General features: G+C 40.6%; 1 protein-coding gene across 3 annotated transcripts; it reads left to right on the top strand.

Moving 5' to 3' along the window:
- Window positions 1-1366: 1366 nt before the first annotated feature.
- itgb6 (integrin, beta 6) lies at window positions 1367-15417 on the top strand. Of its 3 annotated transcripts, none has more exons than XM_016675395.1 (16): window positions 1367-1544; window positions 4258-4327; window positions 4677-4756; window positions 4917-5115; window positions 5231-5477; window positions 5590-5755; window positions 5855-6016; window positions 7202-7297; window positions 7561-7650; window positions 8706-8840; window positions 9670-10084; window positions 10205-10427; window positions 10913-11007; window positions 13112-13228; window positions 13378-13544; window positions 14569-15417. In XM_016675395.1, the coding sequence occupies exons 2-16, from the start codon at window positions 4273-4275 to the stop codon at window positions 14662-14664; spliced, it is 2343 nt and encodes a 780-aa protein (XP_016530881.1). In that variant the 5' UTR covers window positions 1367-1544; window positions 4258-4272; the 3' UTR covers window positions 14665-15417. The 3 variants fall into 3 exon arrangements, with proteins under 3 accessions (XP_016530881.1, XP_007560171.1, XP_007560172.1); XM_007560109.2 differs by lacking the exon at window positions 1367-1544 and adding an exon at window positions 4064-4083; XM_007560110.2 differs by lacking the exon at window positions 1367-1544 and adding an exon at window positions 4085-4145.
- Window positions 15418-15719: the final 302 nt, after the last annotated feature.

Here is a 15719-nt window from a genome sequence, read left to right as displayed (position 1 = left end):
GCACAATTTACTTCAGTATGTTTTTTTTTTGTTTTTTTTTTATGAAAATCAACATTTTATACCCAGCATGTGCACTGGAGTCAGGTGAGTGTTTGGTAACATTAGATTCAGATTCACCTACAAGCACATCTTCCTGGGGTTAAATTTATATTTAACTGTATTGGTGCTGTTATAAAGAGAAATTACCCATGTTCAATTTAAAAAAAAATCTACTTTTTCCAGTGCAGTGATTCTTGAACTTCTACCATAGCTTCAACATGTATTTATGCTTTAGTAAGAAAAATACAGCAGAAGAAGGGTATGCTAATATGAAATATAAATCAACATAACCAGAAAAACGGCTGGGTATGTTTTTATCCAGAAAAACGGGCGTAAAAGTAGACCCAAGAATAAAACGCCATCAGTTTTGCTAATTACATAGCAGTCTTTGCAAAGATTGTTGGAGGGTTTGATAAATCCTAAATTGAATGCTGCTGTTTGTGAATACGATGTTCTCAGCTTTGGAATAAATCTGCGTGCTAGTGCCAAGTTTGACTTTCACAGTCTTTGTCATGAGGTTACTCACTCAACATGCAGCCAGTAAATTCACAACTTGCAAGCTACATCTTTTAAGATCCTTCAAAAATATTTTCATTATCATTTCAGGATTTTTTTTTATCACTTTCTATAGTCACAATAACGTTATCTTGTGACCCTCATGAATATTGAAAAGGCAACTGTAATCCTTATTTCCGTTAGTTGCAATATTACAACCTGAAAACCTGGAAGCATATTTCCTTTGTCTGTTTTATGAACAAAACGTGCATCTACTCTTTTATAGCATGGATGTCTTAATTTTTACCATTTATATGAGCTTGTATGTATATACCTGCACCTGCATTCTTGCCATACCAGTGCGTGAGGGAGGCTGCACCACAGACCTGGCACTCCTTTGCTCAGCTTCTCCTCCTTTCCACCACAAGAAATAATTGAGCTCAAGCAAGCACAACCCAAGCAGGGTCCAGATTTATTAGAGGGTTCGCACTTCTGATTCAGGAGCGTTGTGGTGCAGCCTCTCTCGGGTGCAACACGAGCACATCAGGCAGGTCGACTCTTAATAAAGAAGCTGGCTCCCGTAGAGAGCTCACAGCCCGCAGTTGTTACTGTCACTCATTATCACTGCAGCCTCCCTCTGCACACACATATGGGCAAGCTGGAGCTTGTACAAACACCCACACACGACCCTTGCATGCATGCACACCCACTCACCCACTTTCATATGCACACACAGGCATGCACACGCATGCACACACACACACACACGCACACACACACTCCCACACCCACACACAAAGGCACACATGAGCCAAGGAGCATGGGCAGCAGGGTCACCCCAGCGCCATGCTTCATAAAGGGCGCCGTTACAATAGGTTTACTGTTACTCTGACGAGAGCTGGGACACAAAAAGACTGATGGTGCTGGTCGGATTTCTTTCCATTTTTCACTTGATTGGAAGGAAGAAAGACTGAGAGCGGACAGCATGTTATCAGAGGACGGCCCTGCAGGTGAGTTTGCTCATTGGGGTTAGGGTACTGCTTCTTTTCTGGGACTATTGGACAAATGTAGAGCTGAGAGAAATCTGACTTTCGGACTTCAGAATGTGCATCAGTCTGAATCTCTTTAAAGGTCAAGCCACTGTAATGACTGGAAACCGGTGCACTGACAGACATCAGCAGAAAATTTATCTTTTGCAAAGAGTGACACCTTAAGTCCTTCGTCACATTTGATGGGGTGAAACGTTGCGCAACATGGTTTCATTGCATCATGTTTAGGCAAGAGGTTGGAGGGAGGAAAGGTGAATTCCCTGGCAGACAGAGAAGCAGGAAATGAGGGGCAGTAAACCAAATGAATGAAGGAGGGAGCCTCGTGGATGCATACATCAGGAGGGTGAGATGGGCCAGAATACAAGGAGCTGAGCCAGAGGGACTGGAGTGAAAGGAAAGGATCGGTGTTACAGGGGCAGAGGTGGGGTTCGGGTTTGGGGTGACAGATGGGACTCACCCTCAGCCAGGGGGGTGTGACGTTAAATTGTGAGATTCCTCTTAGCCGGGGAGAGCGGTGATATTTTCTCCGCAGCTGTCAATGATTCAACACCTACACAGAGCCACACCCTCCGACCCTGTGAACTACACACATAGCGTAGTCACACACTTGCACTGAGAGCCATATTTCATATTCTGCAGCAGGCCTCCGGGGTTGTTTCTGTCAGTCATCAAACTGAAGAATTCTTCAGCGACAACAACAATGATTCATGAGTTAAACATTAACATATCCGTTACTGTTTCTGGGTTATTCTCTGCCCCGGCTGGGTTTGCTCAGAGTCATGCTGGTCTGTATTTGATTAGCATTGTTCATCCCAAGTACAGCGAATGAACAGCTGAGTCATAGTTTGGCCTTGGATATGCCTAACAGTTGCATCCATAAAGGTGTGAGGAATATTTAATATAATCTAGACAACAAAACAATCCTCTAAATGAGCCTAATTCATGGTTTGGACTACGTGCAAAACTGACACAACTCATTTATCACAGAATTAGAAGTTACACTTGTAATGCACTTCCAAACATTTGGAGCCAAAGTTTAGTTTCTTTTTGTCTTCTAACGACTTTACTTAAAAGCTACTTTGTGCTTCTTACATCGAAGAAAATCTAAGCTTAGCTATATTTAGCAAAAGCACATGGGAACTCTCTCAAAAGTATGTGGCAAGACTTGTCATGGTCTGATAAATGTAACATGAAACTTTTTAACCGTAATTCCAAAAGCAACACTGTATATCATCAAAAGAACACCATATCCACAGCGAAGCAGGGTGGTGGCAGGAAGCATTATTCTTTTGGGGGTCTTTTTTCTTCAGCTGAAACATGATGGGCCTAAATTAAGGTAGGAGTAATTATATACCAATCCAACATTGGCATAACATGTCAGACTTCAGCTAGAAAGCAAAGGAGGAAGAAGTGCTTCAGCACTAAGCATGAAAAGGATGCAAAGCATGAATCCTGAAGAACAAGGCAAGAGATACAGAAGATTATGACAAAATACTGAGTGCTGTCAAAAGTGTACAAACTTATGCAACCCCTCTATTATTATTATTATTGCACTAAAAAGCCTTTATTTTTCACTAAAAGATTCTAGGTTGATTTTCCTCTGAGTTATACAGGTCATAGGTCACTATAAACATAAAAAAGAAAATCTGAAGTGATTTACCATAATCTCATTTGTTTCTATGTGAACAACAACCTCAGGATTTGAACAGGAGTGTGTAGAGTTTTTATTTCAGGTGTACTATAAATCGCCGTGCATTTGGTCAAGGTGCAGCTCTCACTGTTTTTGCTCCCCCCCAATTTGCTATTAGCTGTTTTGTGCAATAGATCATTTGAGATGGCCACAGGTGAGTAAATGTAAAGTTGCACAGTTAAAAGTCAACATCAATATTTTTGGTTTATTTAGCTTGTCATAGAGAAAAAATGAGTCTTCATTGCTCAGTCATATTTTCCCAATGTTACTGATACATCTATAAATATTAGAGTTACAAACTAAATACTTACTTAATCTTGTGCATTTGTGAATCTTAGTCTGTGCATTTGTGAATTTTGAGACAGTTTTAGCTCCATAACTAACAGCCCTTGGTGAAAGTGACTTTGAAAAATAAACTGCCGCATTTTTCTCTATACGAGGCTAAATAAGCCTAAATATTGCTGTTAATTTTATTTTATTTTTTTACTGTGCAACTTTACAACAGGCAGCCCAATGATATGTTTTGTAAGTCCGTGACTCAACGTTTCCTTTCTCATTACATTTTGTGTACAAAATGTATCATCATAGTTAGATGAATATACTCTCGAATAATGTCTTGTAAGGCAAACAAAAGGCGTAGGCTGTCTCCATTTAGGTTGTTTACTAAAATCATAAGAAAAAACAAACAAACAAACAAACAAACAAACAAAAAAAGCGATAGGGGAAACGATGAGGTCAGAATAAAAGCCTGTGATTTGCTCCCGCCCCCGCCTTCTCTCTAGTCTCACCTGGACGGAAGTAACAGCCCAGGTAAAAGCTGCTGCTCACCTCCTCCCCTCACTCCAGGTGCTGCGGTGCGGCAGCGCTCTCCTGTATGTAGCATACACTTTCAGTCTAAGGAGACATGGCGCTGGATTGGTTTCACGCCTGGAAATAGCCCACAAGACAACCCGAAACATTATTCTTCTGTTTCTTCTCACCCAGTAATCTCACGGACTAATGTGGCTTCTACTGCTGAGCCTGATTCTCCGGCACTGGATCTACACCGTGGAGGGTAAGCGGGAGCCTTGCTCGGTCACTAAACATTTAAAGGGCAGCTCGGCTGTCATGTGCAAAGAAAGAGCCATGTTTTGTTTTTTTTGTTTTTGTTTTTGTTTTTTTGGTGACTTTTTTATATGATTAAAAACAGCAATAATCACATATTTTGTGATCAGAATTATTACAATATATTTAAAGTTTTTTTTTTTTTTTTTTGAAAGCTCCTGGATGTGGTTTCCTGTTCAACCTTTATTATATGAATGAAGTCCAGAAATTATACACATCCTGAAATTAAGATACCTTCCTTGAAAAGACTTGGATTTATGTGGAAGCTCTTTTTAAAGTTGAGTTCACTTGTGTTGCAGGATCATGTTCAGCTGCGAGTGCTGTGTCTTGTGATGAGTGTCTGCAGCTCAGTCCTCACTGTGGCTGGTGCACTCAGGAGGTAAACACCATTGTACCTAGAGATGAGGAAGAAAACAACAGAAAAAGCCTGTTTAACAGAATAGCGATGAAGTTACATAGTCGGGACCTTGTTGTTTTGTATGCTATATAGACGCATCTCTGACTGATGCAACTTTTTTTTTTTTTTTTTCACCTGTCAGAATTTCACAGACTGGGTTTCAGTCTCATCGCGATGTGACACTTTAGATTCCTTGCTAGAAAAAGGATGCTCAAGGGACCAGGTTCAGTTCCCCGTTTCCGAAAGCCAAATCCTCCTGGATCGACCGCTCGGGAAGATCACAGACGATGCCAACAGCACTCAGATCTCCCCACAAAAAATGTCCCTCAAGCTGCGACCAGGTATTCAGCTCAGAGTATCTGAAATTAACAATCTGGAGGTTGGTTCTTATTGTCAGAAAACTATAAAAGGTGAGTTTTGTGTGTGTGCGTGTGCGTGTGTGTGTTGTATCCACAGGCAGTGTTGAGACTTTTCAGGTTAAAGTTCAACACACAGCGGATTATCCTGTGGACATGTACTACATGATGGACCTGTCAGCCTCCATGATTGATGATCTCAAGATGATCAAAGACTTGGGCTCATCTCTGTCCAGAGAGATGTCCAAACTCACCAGTAACTTTCAAATGGGCTTTGGCTCTTTTGTGGAAAAGCCCGTCCTTCCCTACATCAAGATCACTGAGAAAGAGCTCAGGGACCCCTGCAGGTGCTTTAATAGATTTGAAAGCAAGAAAATGATGCAGTGAACTGGAGCTTTCAACAATATCACATTCTTTCTAGTAAGTTTACTTGTTTCTTTTACGCCTGATTTGTTTCAGTGACTTGGGAATGACTTGCCACCCAACATTTGGCTACAAACACATCTTATCGTTGACAAGTAGAACCAGCAGTTTCAACGAGATAATCGCTCAGCAACATGTGTCTGCTAATAATGATGATGTGGAAGCTGGCTTTGACGCCATCATGCAGGCGGCTGTTTGTGGGGTATGATTAACAACAAAAAACTTTCTCCAAGAAGATGTTCTGTCTGATATCAGGCATCTGGTCGTGTTTCATAATAAGCGGGTTCTGCTGGTTTTGTAGGACAGGATCGGATGGAGGAATGATTCCATGCGTCTGTTGGTGTTTGTCAGTGACGGGGACTCGCACTTTGGGATGGACAGTAAAATGGCCGGGATTGTGATTCCTAACGACGGACAGTGTCACTTGGATGCAAACAATGAATATTCAATGTCCACAAAGCAGGTAAAGCTGCACACAACCATGCAAAGAGTTAATCGGGGAAGGCATACGAGGTGAAAGCAAGCACTTTCATCTTGACAGAGATCCTAAATTGAAACACGACGTTTTACTGAAGTATTCAGTAAACTTGTTCACATGTTTTCATGTCACAGCCATAGATGTTTTGTCAGAGGTTTATGTGATAGACCGACACAAGTATCTCAAAAGGTGTACAAAGTACCGACTTCTGAGTCGGTACTTTGTAGAGTCATTTTCTGCTGTAATTACACCTGCAGCTCTTTCAGGGTGTTTTTCAGGTCTCGCCTCCGAATTTCTATTAAATGTAGGACGAAAGGATTATTCTAACTCTCCAACATGCTTTCAAATCCATTCGTCCGTTGAAGGAGCCTCAGAGTTTAGGATTAGTGTTCAGGAAGGTGAGCCTCCACCACATTCTCAAGTCTTTTGAAGTTTATGACGGATTTCCTGCCAGATCATGTATGCGTCCCATCCATTTTTCTATGAAGTTTCACCTGCTGAAGAAAAGCATCCCCACAGCATTATTCTGCCACCACCAGGCTTCAAAATTGAGATGGTGTGTTTATGTGTAGGCCTAAAAGTTCAGGTTTGGCCTCATCTGGTGACAGCTCTTTTTTCAGTTTGCTGTGTCCCCTGTATGTGTTGTTTGCAAATGTTAAAAAGGCCATAAAATGGCTTTCTTTCAACAATGGCCAGATTTTTGGAGTTTAAATTAAAACTTGTAAATGGTTAATTGTTTGAATTTATATAGCATTTTTCTATTTGTGCCGGTTACACTGGAACCACATTCATCCAGTTTTCAGATCTGTGTAAATTTCTCCAAAGTCTTGAGAAAATTCAGATCATTTCACAGTTTTGTTAACTGATATAAATTCAGTTACATTTCTCTATTCCTACCCTGAAACCTGGCTGCCCACGCAGCCACCCCTTTGCCAAGTCTGTCTTTTGTTACATGGCTGTGACAAATCTGAGCGTGTCTCAGGACACAGTTGAATGCTCTCATAACACCAATGTAATCTATTTTTAGTTTTTGTTTTTAGATAGTTAGGTAGTGAAGTTATTGGGTTTCTTTTTTTTTAATTTTTCTTCAGTCAATCTTTAGCTCAGCTTTAAGGAATCATTTTCTTCAGATGAGCTAATGCAACTTTTTTTTTCTTTTTTTTTTTCCAGGAGTATCCGACTCTCGGTCAGCTGATTGATAAAGTGGTGGAGAACAACATCCTCCTAATATTTGCAGTGACGGAGAAACAGATAAATAATTACAAGGTAAATTCTCTCTTCTGTGACGTTTTCTTTTAGCCAAAAGAGTAAGTCAGTGCTTGAAAAATACTTGTCTTTAGGGAGTGTAATGCTTACTGAGGTTAACATATTTATCTATTGAGCTACATTCTGCTTGTTTGAACTAGCCCAGTGTGTTTTTTTTATACTTCCTTTGCCCTTTCCATGCTTTCTGATTTTGGAAATTTGAGAAGGGCTGCCCACATTATAACATCAACACTGCAGTTTACCTGCTTTTGTTTTTCTCTCAGAACTACGCAAATTTCATACCTGGCGCCACAGTGGGAGTCCTGGCATCAGATTCGAGAAACATCCTGGACGTGATTGTAACGGCTTACAAGGTAAATTAATACTTCAGATCATCTAGACTGTGCGCTGGAGAGAACTGCAGCATTTGCAGCCGTGATACTGTGATAAAGTAATTTTTCCTCTCCTAAATTTCACCATAACTTAACTCTCCGTGACAGTCGGTCTTTCCCTGAATTCCTGCCCTTTTTGCTAGTTTCCTCTTTCATTCTTCTTTCTCCTGCTGCATTTCTTTTTCCACTGCCAGCCTGTGCTTTGCGTCGACATGTTTCGTGGCGAGTTCCTGCTTGTCCCATCCGTTTGATCTTCTCTGATTCAGTGTTGCTCTTTCTTCTCCGCTCCTTCCCTCTGTCGCTCTGGGCTGCGTTGCTTTGTAAATCCCCCCTGGCGGCAGTGACCGGTGGTGGAGTGGAGCGCAGTCCTCTAATTACTGTGCCCACGAACGCCGTTTGTAGCCACGCTAACCGAAGAAAGAGGTCCCTGTTATCACTCTGATTGTAGACGCAGCACCCGAAGGGAACACAATACAAACAGAAGAATATTCCACTAAAGTCTGCAGATAATGTGTATTTGTGGTTACTTGGGATTTTGGATTACGGTTTGGCTTCTCAGAGAGGACATAGTTGGACCACTTTGCTTTAAATGCCTTGAAAGTTATTTACTGAACAGCGCTGCACACTTTTGGAGCCGTCTTATAGACCCAATCCGGGTTAGGTTGGGTGTATCCCACAAAGGTCCTAGTTTCTCTCCTCCTTAGCAACACTCACCGTGCAGTACAGTTAAAATTAACCCTCTGCTCACATCCAGACGGTTTGTCAGAGCCCATTCGTCACGCAGCTTGCTCTCCATCTGAGTGTGGCTCGTCGTTCTTCTGTCAGCCGTCTTGTTTGGTTAAACACACCTGGCACAATGACTCACCTGCGAGACGCAACTGAAGGTTCAAACATCAAGCGCATCACAGGTCACAAAAGGGTGACCACTTATGGTCTTGGAGACTATGTTTCAAGATAAACAAGAGAATACCCTCTTTAGTATCTATTTCCTTTCCATACTGGCTACTGGAATGTGAAGTTCATGAACTGTTTTCCAGGAGCTGCGTTCAGAGATTGAGCTTGAGGTCCTTGGAGACACAGAGGAGCTTCAGATGTCCTTCACAACCATTTGTCCAAACGGCACGGCCTTTCCTAATCTGAAGCGGTGCTCCAACATCAAACCGGGCGAAACGGTTGGTTACTTCTGCTTTTGTTGCTGTTGCATTTGTACCTGTTGTGTGTCATTCATTCATGCAGTGCAGTTCAAAGTGCTGCAGGACTCAGAATTTAACGAGAGAGATAAGGTAGCGGAATGAGAAACACAGCTGCGTGCAATAAAATATACTGCTGGTAATATAAGCAATGAACATCTCAACTGCTTTCTGAGTTGTCCTAGTCAAGCCTTGATATATGGGAAATGGTAGCAAATTTTGTTATATCCCCACAATGTTAGTAAATTTAAATCTAAAAAATAAAAAATCTAGGATTGTCTGGTAAATGTTCAGGCATAAGTCCAAAGTTTAAGTTTCTCTGTATGAATCTTTTTTTTTTTTATTGTAACTTTAAAAAAAAAAACATCAGGAGATCTGCAAAAATCTCATTTTGTGGATGTCTATGCCTCTTTGCAGGCCACAGGAGTTACTGTTGGTATTCAGTTTGCACATGCTTCGTTTTAAATGGCACCTCTTGATTAGCTAAGTGAGGACATTTTTACGTATATGTTCACCCCCAAAAGATGGACTGAGTATTGGATAACCAGGTTTTGATCCAGGAAGTGAAATACCAGTTCTGACGCATGACTAAAACATTAGTTATTAAAGCTTTGCATGCTGCCTTGTGTCAAGGTTTCCAAAAGTCTTTTGGTCATGTGATTGAGGTTGGTTAGGGGGAAAAAAAGTCTTTACAACTCTAGACTTACTTTGCAATTCTCTGGATGTTAGAACACAGTTATTCTGGCAGCGCATTCACAAATCACTGCTGAGTTTGAATTTAACTTGTTGGTACCTTTTCTTTCCTCCGCAGGTTGTGTTCAACGTGTCCGTGGCGCTCTCAGGATGTCTATCAGGAGCTCGACGCTTTTCCCTCAAACCGGTGGGCTTGCAGGACAGCTTGGAAGTGGAACTTGAGTCTCTTTGCTCCTGTGATTGCCACCGGCTTCCTTCAGCAAACCACCAGTGCGCAGAAGGCCAGGGGACTTACCACTGCGGCGTGTGTGTGTGTCAGCCGGGGTTTCTGGGAGCACAGTGTGAATGCAATGACGAGACTGCTTTTTTGAGTAACTGCCTCGCGACCAACGACTCTGAGATATGCAACGGTCAGGGGGACTGCTACTGCGGCCACTGTGTGTGTCATCCGTCCAGCTATGGCCGGATTTACGGAACGAACTGCGAGTGTGACAATTACTCCTGTGTTCGCTTCCGAGGAGAACTCTGCGGAGGTGAGTTATCGCATGTGAAAGCTGCTGCTTGTCTCTTCATATTTTCTTTTTTTTTTTTTTTTTTGCGGGGGAGGGTTTGGGGGAGATGAGCCAGTTTCCTGAAGAATTTTACGCTTGTAGGTCATGGGGTGTGTGACTGCGGAAAGTGTCACTGTGAAACCGGCTGGACGGGGGAATACTGCAACTGCAGCAGCAGCACCGAGGCGTGCATGTCGGAGAACGGCAGTCTCTGCAGTGGCAGGGGGAAATGCAACTGTGGCCAGTGCATCTGCTCCGTTGCTGGGGCATCGGGAGAAAAGTGTGAAAGGTGTCCGACATGCATAGACTCCTGCACTTACGCAAAGTGAGTACAAACCGACGTCGTCTTCTCCTTCTGGGTGAATGCAGATTTCATCCGGAAGAATTTGTCTTGGATATATATTTACTTCCTTACCGAAAAAGATACAGCATTGTCTGTTTGTGTTACGTTTTCTCCTTGTGCTACATGATCTGACTGTTCTTTTAAATCCAGGGATATCACATTTTGTTCCTCTTGTTCACATGTGTCTACACCTTCCATGTAACATCAAAAGAGACTAATGTCCCCAACACAGCACTAAAAGATTTCCTTTCTCTGCTGTAGAGCAGCTGTCAGGGCCGCGGTCATTTGATACCACCATTACTGGTGATGGAGAGGGGAGTGCAGCCTTGGGAAAATGTTGATAAGTGTCTAATGCTGGGACTTCTTCCCATGTTCTCTATTAGTGATGGAGCCTCATCAAATCTAAGTTTTCAGGGTTTCCCCCAGGCGAATCATCTGTATTGTTTCCGTGTGTTTTTTATTATCAGGAGCTGTGTGGAGTGTCATCTGCTCGCGAAGGACGACTTTGGGTTGTGCGATCAAAACTGCAATGCTGCTAAACTTTCCATAAACACAACTGGAGGTAATGAACTTCTACCTGTATCAGTAGTTCACACAGGCTTTTCACTTGCATTGGCAGCAATTTGTGACCTCCACTATTTCGTGTTAAAGTATAAACACATTGGTAATTAGCCTGTTAAATGTTAGCATTTTAAAAATGGAGTAATTTTTGCAGTCAGCTGATGCTTCACGGTCCTGACCCTCAACCTTTGACGCTTATAGCACCATCCACAATTATTGGCACTATCTTGTAAAGGTGCAAATAAGAATGGTTGTCATGGTGACCCCAGTTTCTACCCTACATTGCACTTCTCTAACAGTAGATACACCAAGCAGTCCCAGTTCTTTCGTAATGTTTACAACTGTAGCATGAATTGTTTGGTTTATGTTTGAGAACACACATCTGCCTCGTTTGTACAATGTCTCATCTTCCTCTTTTTAAAAGTTAAAAAGTATTGGACCTCTGGGTAGCCTTATTATATTTATAACCAATCAGGAAGTCATGGAGTACAAAAACATCCCAGATGCTCTGATCAACTAAGTAAAGCATGAATTATAACATTGCTTAAGCTATATATGAGTAAATGTTGGATTGGTTACATTTTGTTAAAAATAAATATGCATGTGGGTTTTTTACTGCAATAATATAAATATACCCACCTTTTTTGACTTCAATATACAACAGAAGTAGAAATTATTACCAAAGTTGGCAATACTATTGGATGATGCTGTATTGATATTATACTGTCATATTAAAGGTTAATTTACCCACAATGTTTCCTCTCAGCTACAACTCTCAATTTTTTCATGTATTACTTCTGATAAATTTGCTGTTCAATTTAAAATCTTGAAACTTTTTTTATATTGCTCTTCAGTTTTGTAGACTATTTTCTAATCATAAAGGGGTTTTACATTTATCTGTATATTGGACATATTTTCTATTTTTTTTAACAAGCAATCAAATGCAATGTAAAAATTATTTTTCCTTTGTTCCCATTATAGAATTAACTTTTATAATACTAACCAAAAATGTTTTGTAAGATCATTTCAAATCTCTTGAGATATTGATCTTTGACTTATTAACAGGAATCTATATCTTATTTAGGGGTTTTATTTAAGTTCAGTTTTATTCCCTGCAATATAAAAAGCAAGCTATTGATTTGATTTGTATAGAATTAAAGACAAATTACGAAAATTCACCTAATTTAGCTCCGTGAGTTTGTGACTTCAAAAATATTTTTAGGCCCGAGGAAGTTGGCAGGGAACAACAAAACTATCTTCACATTGTTTATTCTGCTGAAGTGAGCAAGAGGTTTTGGCATCCAAACTCGTATTTCAGATTTTTTTGGGATAAGACTAACAAGGAAACATTTCAGTCTTTGCTATTAACTGTTGACAGGACACAATTATGCAATAGTTAACGGCAACAAACTGCACACTTCCCCTGCGGGCGACAACAAAACAGGACCTGGAACTGGTTTTGAATCCAGACATGTCGACTTTCAAAAGATGTTCAATAAAAAAAAAAAAAACTAATGAAGAAATGCGTGGGGATGTAGATACTATATACATGTTTGCTTTTAAAAAAAAGGTATAAATGGTTTATGCCTTTAGAGTTTGATGTTACTGCTCAGGTTTTGTTATATATCGGGGTCAACATGCTAAATTTCACCTTTGGGTCAGTGATTTGGAGGAATGCCGACCTCAGTCGACTCATGTGTCCATCTAAAGTCTGCGCCCCCATCTCCAACACAAAACCAACCACATCCTTTCAGGTTCCATAGGACAATGGGGAACATATTATTTACCATGTTGTACAGGCAGAGCTATTATAGCGCCGGTGAATAGCTGCAGGAGTCGGTCATCCTTCATAGAGGGGCCGATTTTAAAACCGCTGTCCCTGAGCAAGCTGAGAGGTGTATCTGATTATCGTTGGAGGGTTTTTTTTTGTCTTTGTGTAACTTGCCGACAGCAGATTGTATCGTTTGATATGGAAATCCAAACTGACGGCACAACAGAAGAAAGACTATCCTTTTACATTCTCAGCTAAAGTACAAAAAAGGACCTATGAAATGTATGTACTGGATTCACTCCTCATGAAGGTTTATGTTCATGTTGCTTTTCAGATTATGACAAGACCGCCTCCATGAAATGCACGCTCAAAATCGAGAACGAGTGCAAGGTGTCATTTTATCTGATGGAGCGCGAGACGGGACACGTCGTCTACAATCTCAACATGTACGGTGAGTTTCTCAACCGTGCCTTTTAATTCCTCTGAAATTAAAAGGCACTTATCCTGTTCGGATAAGCGTCAAGGTTGCTGTAGAAGCAACGTTTTGTTCTTTTTTTTAATGCTTTCCCATGACACATCTAATCCTTTTTCTTGTTTCAGGATGCCCGGAGCCCCCCAACATCCCTATGATTATTCTGGGGGTCTCCCTTTCTGTTGTGTGCATTGGTGTGATTCTACTGACCGTGTGGAAGGCACTGGTATCGGTGCATGACCGAAACGAGGTGGCGAGGTTTGAGGCTGAGCGGGCAAAAGTGAAATGGCAGACGGTAAGACCTTGATGGTTAAAAGTCATAGCTTTATTGTTTCTTAGAAGTCGCCCATGCTGTTACAAGTTGTATGCGTATTGAACCTTCAGTCTCCAAATTCATGTTGGATGCCATCCGGTTTAGACTTACTAAGACTTCATTCACGGACACATTATGAGCTATTTGGTTAAGCATGAGCTTTTTACGTATTTATTTTAATCTTTCTTTTTCTAAGATGGACTGATAATGCAAACAGATTCAAAAAATTGTAAACAGAAGAATCACAAGTAGAAATTTATAGTGGATTATTTCATAGTGTGAAGAAGGTTAAAATTATAAACACAGGGTGAGATATGTACATGCAGGAATCCTTGCTAATATCAGGTTAAAAGTCCCATAACGAGTTGCAGATCAATCACAAATTTTAGTACTCATCATGGAGCCTCTGTCAAAATGGATATGTTTGATCACCAGCATTGGTGGAATTCCTTTAAGACTGATTGGTTTCCATGGACGCATGGAATGTGATTCAAAACTTTTCAGTAGGGTCAACTTTAGAAACTTAGCCTGCCGTTTGCTTTCCAAAATAGCAAAGCAGCAGGTTTGTCTTGTTTGGGACGCCTGTCATGTTGAGTTGAAGAGGCTGGAAGTGGCATGTCTTCTTCATTATTCCAACAAAATGACCCCATATCATGATGCTCCCACCACTGTGCCTGGAATCGAAACCATATTTTCTTCCGTTTCTCTCCTCTAACCCTGTCCGCGTAGGACGCTGCAAATTTCAGTCAAGTTGACGGTGACATTTTGGAGAAGAGGCTCTCTACTCGGTCGATACCCTCAGTCTACGCAAATGTAAAACGCATAGACAGCGATTCTGATGTTTTGACCGGGCGGTCCAGTGTATTTTAGGAACGTTCAAATTAGATACACAATAAAACTGTTGCTTTTATGATTTCATTAAGATCTCCAGTGATGGTCAAACTGAATATTTTCACCGTATAAAATATTTTCGTTACAGTTGTGTCTTTTCTGTCTTTCTTTTCAGGGGACCAACCCTCTGTTCAAAAGTTCAACATCCACATTCAAAAATGTAACTTACAAGAACACGCACAGAAAGGACTGTACGATAAATCACTACTGATGGCAAACTGGAGGCAGCAAAAGCCATCACCTGAGTGCACTTGAGTGCAGGCGCAAGTCTGCATGAATGAATGTGTGTGAGAGAATTTTTTTTTTTTTTTTTTTTACTAAAATTTTTGTTGTGTTAATTCAGAGACGGTGTGAGACAACGGAGAGACATGACAAATTAACTGCTGTCAAAGTGCACTGCCAGTGTCGTATTGTAAGACGCTAAACGTCATTGTTTGTGCTCCGACATGCAGGGATAGCTTTATATAACGAGGGATCCACTTTAGCAAGTGGCTGACTACTGAAAAACTGATTAGTTCAAATATATGTAAATACTGAGTTGTTTTTATCTTTTATTGTATTTGTTGTTTTAATATAAAGCAAGGCTGAGCCTTTAATTATGCAGATCTTTCAGATGAGTTTTTTTTTTTATTAGTTGTAAATAGCGAACAAATCAAGACATTTGTTTACTGTGAAATTAATTGATGTTCAGTTTTAAATGAATGTATGTCCTTGGTAGTACTTGACTGCATCAAAGGTTAACGTTTCATCAGGTAAACACAGCAGCATTGTGATATTCTCTGGTCACATTGTCATTGAAAAGTTAATATATTTAAGGTTGCAAGTAGGTCTCTTTTTTTGTAGCACTACATTTTCTCTCTCTGCTTGTGGACTGTTTTTCAGGGGGTTCTTGGTGAAATCTTGTTTTAACATGTTAATGTTTTTTAGGATTGTGTTGACCTGAATAAAGTTGAATTGCTCTCTATGATTGCAGTCTGTTTCAACGTGACTGACATGGGGCAAAAAGAGCTTCCATGTAAATGACTTCTTTTTTGACAATTCTGCACACTAACTACACACACACACAGATATATATATATATGGCTTAATAAACAAATCTAATGAGTGTTGAACTCTAGAATTCTGATTAATGAATGTGTAAAGTTAATGTCTTTTAAAACTGTGTGTATATCGCATTATTAAAAACATAACACGGTGCGTGGCGTCGTCACACATTTCTGCAGGTAGAGGTGCATCTTTTAAAAGTTTGAAAACTCTTAAATTGTA

Source organism: Poecilia formosa, unplaced genomic scaffold, assembly GCF_000485575.1.
Source record: "Poecilia formosa unplaced genomic scaffold, Poecilia_formosa-5.1.2 Scaffold113, whole genome shotgun sequence".
NCBI lineage: Eukaryota > Metazoa > Chordata > Actinopteri > Cyprinodontiformes > Poeciliidae > Poecilia > Poecilia formosa.
The sequence above is the reverse complement of the archived record's forward strand: the minus strand, read 5'-3'. Positions and strand labels throughout refer to the sequence as shown.

Coding starts and splice junctions, on each gene's coding strand:
- itgb6 (XM_016675395.1), top strand. CDS start 4,273: ATGTGGCTTCTACTGCTGAGCCTGATTCTCCGGCACTGGATCTACACC. Junction 10,428..10,912: donor GACTCCTGCACTTACGCAAA/GTGAGTACAAAC, acceptor TTTTATTATCAG/GAGCTGTGTGGAGTGTCATC. Junction 11,008..13,111: donor TTCCATAAACACAACTGGAG/GTAATGAACTTC, acceptor GTTGCTTTTCAG/ATTATGACAAGACCGCCTCC.